Here is a 6909-nt window from a genome sequence, read left to right as displayed (position 1 = left end):
TTGAAACTCTATCTCCAAATCCTTCAACACATATGAAACTTGATTTTCAACTCCAAAATCGAAATACCTACGTTCTCCCTCTATTCCAAATTTTCAGCTTATAAAAAACTATTTTATCTTTTAAATATCTTAATTAGTGTTGAAGTCGGACACTAATTTCCATTTGTTTTATTATTTTAATTATATCATCGTTAATTAACACACAGCCATGCTCGAAATTCATACAGCTCTAGGAAATTACTTGATTATGAACTTCAGATTAAATAGGAATACCTTCTTGATGATATAGGTCGGTATCTTTCACTACTTATAAATAGCTTCTTCTCTTTCATTCTCTTTAAACCACATTGTTAGAATTCATTAAAAAAATTAAGCGAATAAGGTGGATTTTCAGGGGGATATGGCAGTGGAGGTGGCCGGCGGCCGGGAACAAGGGATGGACGGTGCCGCCGCCCAAGACAAGTTGATAACTGAAAACCTTGAGAGCAACAAGCCTTCTGCACTCTCCGGCGTCCATGATGATGAGTCGAACAAAAGCCATAGAATTCTCCGACTATTCGGAGCCGATATAATTTGCAGAAACTATCCCGAGACTTGTTCAATGAAACCAGAAGAAAGGGTCGATGATGGTAGACTTCGTTTGGAGTCCGGTGAGTTCAGTAGAGCTGCAAAGAAGCCGAGACAGAAAGATACTTCCGGCCGCCATCAACCAGTACCTGATTTGCCAGAAACGTTCAAAGATATCATCAACGGAATGGGAGGAAGCGGTGAGAAATTGATTATACAAAAGAAATTGTACAGTACTGATCTGAGCAAGGGTCATTGTCGTCTCTCCGTGCCTCTGAATCAGGTGAAGGTGGAGTTTCTTACCGATGAAGAGAAGAACTTGCTGGAACAAAGCTCCAAGAAAAGTATAGAAGCGTTGATCATCGAGCCATGTTTGAGGAAGAGCAAGATGTTTTTGAAACGATGGGAAATGAGGAAGCCAAATGGGAAACCTAGTTCAGTGATCTATGTCTTCACGGGACGATGGAATTCCCTCGCAAAAGATAATGAACTCAAGGAGGGCGATTTAATTCAAATGTGGTCCTTTCGACAAAACTCCAAATTATGTTTTGCTTTGGTACTTGTTTATCCACATCTCGGTGAATAAGGAAGATGGTACCAGAAATTTATAAAGTAAGGGGTAAGTTATGTATTTAGTTACTTGATTATTATTTTGTCGTTTTGATCATTTAAGGGTTTGTTTGTTTCACTGAAAACGTTTTCCGAAAAATATTTTTCATAAAATGAATTATATTTTCTGAAAAATATTTTATGATATTTGGAAGATGTTATTTAAACTCTTTTTCCACTAGTTGATGAATTTTTAAAAAATTATTTATTACAAATATTAAATATAATAAATAACATTATTTATCATAAAATTTAATATTATTTTTAAAATATTAAAATAATTTATTTATTATTAAAATATTATTTTTATAATTTTATTAATAAAAATATTAATATTGGTATATTTTATTGAAATAAAATATTATTTTATATTAATTATTTATTAAAGTAATAGTGTTATATTATATTTTTAAAATATTAACTAGTATATTTTAAATATCTTTATTAAAATATTATTAGATTATTATATTAATATTAATTATATAAATAATATTATTTATTATTAATAATTTAATAATATTATTTCTATGAAATTAATAAATAATATAAATTTTATTAATAACTTATATATTATTAAAATAAAAATATAATATCTTATATTATTATAATATAATTGATTATTTTATTATAATATTATAAATATAATATTATATTATTAGAAATATTAATAAATATATTTTAAATATTTTAATAATTAATATTTTGATTAAAATGATATTAAAATGTTTTATTAATATTAAATGCATAGAATAAAATTATTTTGAGTATTTATTCTTTGAAGTCAAAAGTTCAAAAAATGATTTACGGAAAATCAGACCGTAAGTCATTTTCCACAAAACACAAAGGAAATTCTGTTAACCAGAAAAATGTTTTTACATTGACCAACCAATTTTCCTCCAACCAAACACTGGAAAATGAGAAAAACATTTTCCGGAAAACGTTTTACATGAAAACGGACCATAATTATTTTTTAACACAAACTAAGCGACCTCAATGGTAAAAGAGTTGTTATTGCTCGAAGTTTTAGGTTTGAGCACCAGGAATGCTAGGGGTGTGAGCGTTCAATATCAAATGGTTGAGAGTTATGTTTGAACATATACTATTTTGTATTTATCCTAGATTAATAAAAAAAACTATTTTTCTAAGAATCGTGCTTAATATTATGTTTTGATTCTATTTTAGTTATTCAATGTTCAAAAATAAACAAAAACGTCGGTAATTCTTTTATTTTTACTTTTCAATGATAATGTGGTCATTACCTTATAGTGAGATGTAAACTTTACCCTTAATTATTTAATGGTGGGTGATCAAAGCAGAATCAAAACTAATATTATGTATGATTTTAAAAAAAATAAGTTATAGGATTAAAACAGAATTAAATTAATAGTTGAGTGACTAAATACGTAATTTACCCTAAAATCAAAGCATCAGCTCTGGTAATCATATTTGCATCAGGCCATGTATATACATTGAACGTTTCCAGACCTTATTACAACTTTTGTGCACGACACAATTTTTTAAAAAGAAAATAGTTGCTTATTTAATGAAAGCTTGCTGCAATTTGTTAATATAGTCGTTCCAATTGTCATGCACATGAAATATCCAACCAACTCAATATATTTATCATATCAATTCGAAGATATTATAAACTATTTAAAAATTTTAAAAACACTTAATAATTGGAAGTGTTTAATATTAAATAAATAATAAAATATTTTAAACTTAATCAAAACATAATACCAATAACTTAGGTAAATAGAACATGATATATTAATGTCATATTATTAAAACATTTCAATTTTATATTATTCTAAATGATCTCGTTGTACTATATCAAAATTTATACAAAAAACTATAAAACCAAAAGGAAGTGTTGAGGGTAAGAATCGTAAGGTGCCGTTGACCACAATGCACAATGCTAAAACTCGTATGGTAGTTAGTGGACGGTTAACAGTATCATTTAGTCTAAACGGTTGGTAAACCGTTATAACGGTTATAAATTTTTTTTAATCGTAACCTAACCATTAAAAAATGGTTAATTGCTAATGGTTAATCAATATTAACGGTTCGGTTACAAGTTAACCTATTACAATTATTTATCAATTTTTTTTCATAATTCATACTACAAAATATACATATAACGTAACACAAATTTACACCGATGTAAGTAAAAAAAATAAAAAAATGTAACACTTAACGCATTCTTACATCAGTGTAATTATATACATCTTCAAATATCTTAGTACCTAATAATAAACACATAATTATATTGGTGTAAGAATATTTCTATATTTTCAAAGAAATAAAAATTAAAAATGATTAATAAATAAATATATATATGAAATTATTTGTATGCTAATTTTATTAAATATATATAAAAATTATAAATAATAGAAAACTATATTGAGTTATTTGTGTAAAAATATAATAAACTATAAATATAATTATAAATTTAATTTCTTAAAGGTTAACCGTTTATCAAAACTTGTAACCGTAACCGTAACCTTAACCATCAACCATTATTTTTAGTGGTTCGGTTAATCGAAACCATTTAATATTAACGATTCGATTAATTAACTTGTTAAATATAATGGTTATAGCGGTTACAGTTAACGTTTCTGGGTTTTTTTAACACCCCTAGTAGTTAGAAGTAAGAACACTCCGAAATCCTGCATGAGATAAATTTATAATAACCCTAATTAATGATATTATATATAAACAGAGACAAGCATATGACTTTAAGTTAGGGGTTGAACTTTTAGAGGTAAGTGAACTTACAAATTTCTAAAGGAATCAAAATAAATTATCAAAAAAATATCTAAAATATATTCTTATTTGAAATTTTCAAGGTGGGCGATTGCCCTTAACCCCTCAAATTCATCCATGGGGTATTGGGTAATAACGACTCTTTGTAAACTGACAGACTAAACAAATATGATCAACAAATTCTATTAGATGTATTTTCTAAAGGTCTTGTTTTTATATACCTTGACTGATTCAAAAACTTGCATCTGGAGTACATAGATTCTTTGAAGAAAAAAATTAGTGAATTAAGATATGTATTCGAATGTGTCTGAAAGAGAAAAGAACTGGTTGTATCTAGAGTTATTCTCTAGAGGTATAATAAAAACCAATGAAATTTGTCACTATTGATAGGAACACATTGGTTTTATTGGTCATTGACGATTCACCACTTTTAATTTGAGCGAAGAGTCACGAATGATGATAAGAAGAATTTTATAGATTTTAAAAAATTAAAGATTTTAGGGGTTACTTTAGAAATGAGAGATTTTGGGTTTTGAGAAAATAAAATGCCATGTGTTTTGTACTTATTGAGGGAAAAAATTAACGGAAGTAAATAGCTGTCGTAACCGTCTTTCGGTTGGGCCCCGAATTGGGCTTCGACTTGAAATAATTGGGTTGGGAGTCGCCACCGACCACTTTAAAACAGATAATGAAAATTAACATATATATATATACATACATATATATATATATATATATATATATGTAATCTAAAATATATACTAAAGTAAAAAAGAAAATGCATAAAATGTAAAAAAATATTACATAAAACAAATAATAACAAAACAATTAAATAAAATGAGTAACAAGGGAAATGTGCATATAAATAAAGTTAAATAAATAAAATAATAATAATTAAATAGTAAATGTAAGGGACCAAATCAAAAGTAAAAAAGATGCTACCTTTTATTTCCTTTTCGAATCGTTTACAATAGCTTTGCCTTTGTATTTTCCGTGCTTTCCTCTGTATTTTTGTATGTAAATCGTGTGTTACAAATGGGGAGGATTATATGTATTTATAGTGAAAAAAGCTAACTATTTTTAGAATCCTATTAACAATAGAATCCTAATGCGACTAGACTCCTTGCTCGGTTGTTGCACGTTTGTTGGTGTGGTTGTTGCTTTAAAAGATATGGTGGTGGAAGAGTCCTCATAGGAGAGGAACTCTTGCTAGTTCTATCTTTTAAGAAAATAGGTGTCTACAGCTGCCCATCTTTGTCCTTTTTCGTGGAACGAAAAATAAGACAAAGATAAAAAGACACAAATTTTCGTTCAGTGGAATTGAAGAATAACTCCCTGTCGAATTGAATTGCGGATGGCTCCTCCGTCACGAAGTCGAGTCCATCTTGAAATGATTTGAATCAGAATGTGTCTTCTCGTTGTAGTTCACTTTGGTCTTCTTCTCGGTTTAAAGACCTTGGCTAAAAATTTGACTGGAAAGTAATCTCTTGACTCCACAATGTGGTTGATATGCCCTCAAGCTGAATGAAACCGAACTCGAAAAGTCTTCGTTGACATATAGCTTTTCTCGACTTAAGCTATGTTGACGGAAAAATGCTTCTTGCTACTAAGGCAAGGCTAACCCAGATCTTCTTCTTGGCTTGAAAACCTCGATTGTAGCCGGACAATAGTGTGATTGAGGTGTCATCGAGATGAATTGAATCGAACTCGATAATTTTATTGACAAATAGCCATTCTTTCCTTGAGCTATGCTGTAAATGATGTGTCTTGGAGCTGAGCGTAGTCGAACTCGAAGGTCTTTGGTTGGCAGATAACCCTTCTAGCCTTGAGTTATGTTGTAAATGATGTGCCCTCAAAGCTGAATATAATCGAACTTGAGGGTTTGGTGTTTCAAGAGAAACATCTTCAATGGTTTTTTTGTGTTTCAAGAGAAACAATTTCAAAGGTTTTTTTTGTTTTTCAAGAGAAATTGTATTCAAAGATTGAAGTTTCAAGGGAAACAGTCTCAAAACTTGTTTCAAGGGGAACTGATTCAAATATTTTGTATTTCAAGGGAAACGTTTTCAAAGTTTATGCTTCAAGAGAAATTGTCTCAAGGGAGACAAAATATGCTTCAAAGGAAACTGTCACAAGGGAAACTATCTCAAGAGAGACAAAATTCATTTCAAGGGAAATGTTTTCAATGTATATGTTTCAAGAGAAACTATCTCAAGAGAGACAAAACTTAGTTCCAAAAGAAAATGTCTCAAGGGAGACGAAATTTGTTTCAAGGAAAAGATATTCAAAGATTTTGTTTCAAGGGAAATTGTCTCAAGAGAGACAAAACTTGGAAACTGTCTCAAGAGAGACAATGGTGAGCACGATTCCCTTCGTCGTGAAGTTAAAACTGTGGATGTCCCCTTCGTTGTGAAGTAGAGCCTTGGAATTGGATATCCTTCGTCGTGAAGTTGAAATCCAAGTAAGTTGTATTGTTCTGAGTCCAATATCCTCAACCGTGAAGTTGAAATTGGCTCTGGAACTGGGAAATTGTTTGTTGACAACCAGTCGTCCCTTCGATGTGAAGTTGAACTTGTGTTGTCTCGAGTCCAATATCCTTCGTTGTGAAGTTGAAATTGGTTTTGAAACTGGGAAATTGTTTGTTTACAACCAGCCGTCCCTTCACTGTGAAGTTGAACTTGTGTTGTCTCGAGTCCAATATTCTTCACTGTGAAGTTGAAATTGGCTCTGAAATTGGGAAGCCCCTTCGTCGTGAAGTTGAGCTTCAAATGACACGATATCCTCCATCGTGGAGTTGGCATCGCAGATGGCCCCTTCGTCGTGAAGTTGAGCCTTGACTTGGATATCCTTCGTCGTGAAGTTAAAACCGTGGATGACCCTTTTATTGTGAAGTTTGGCTTCGAGCTAGATATCCTTCGTCGTGAAGTTGAAATATACTCTCGAGCAAATTATGTCGCTTCGAGTCCAATA

The 6909-nt window shown here is 30.4% G+C and overlaps 1 protein-coding gene across 1 annotated transcript; it reads left to right on the top strand.

Annotated features, from left to right (window-relative positions):
* The first annotated feature begins 400 nt into the window (after positions 1-400).
* LOC120118708 (B3 domain-containing protein At1g05920-like) lies at positions 401-1153 on the top strand. Its single transcript, XM_039138714.1, has one exon. The coding sequence runs from the start codon at positions 401-403 to the stop codon at positions 1151-1153; it is 753 nt and encodes a 250-aa protein (XP_038994645.1).
* The last annotated feature ends 5756 nt before the right edge of the window (positions 1154-6909 follow it).

This window comes from Hibiscus syriacus, unplaced genomic scaffold (genome assembly GCF_006381635.1).
Source record: "Hibiscus syriacus cultivar Baekdansim isolate YM2019G1 unplaced genomic scaffold, ASM638163v2 tig00000991_pilon, whole genome shotgun sequence".
Classification (NCBI taxonomy): Eukaryota; Viridiplantae; Streptophyta; class Magnoliopsida; order Malvales; family Malvaceae; genus Hibiscus; species Hibiscus syriacus.
Note: the sequence above shows the minus strand (reverse complement) of the source record. Positions and strands in the feature narration are given on the sequence as shown.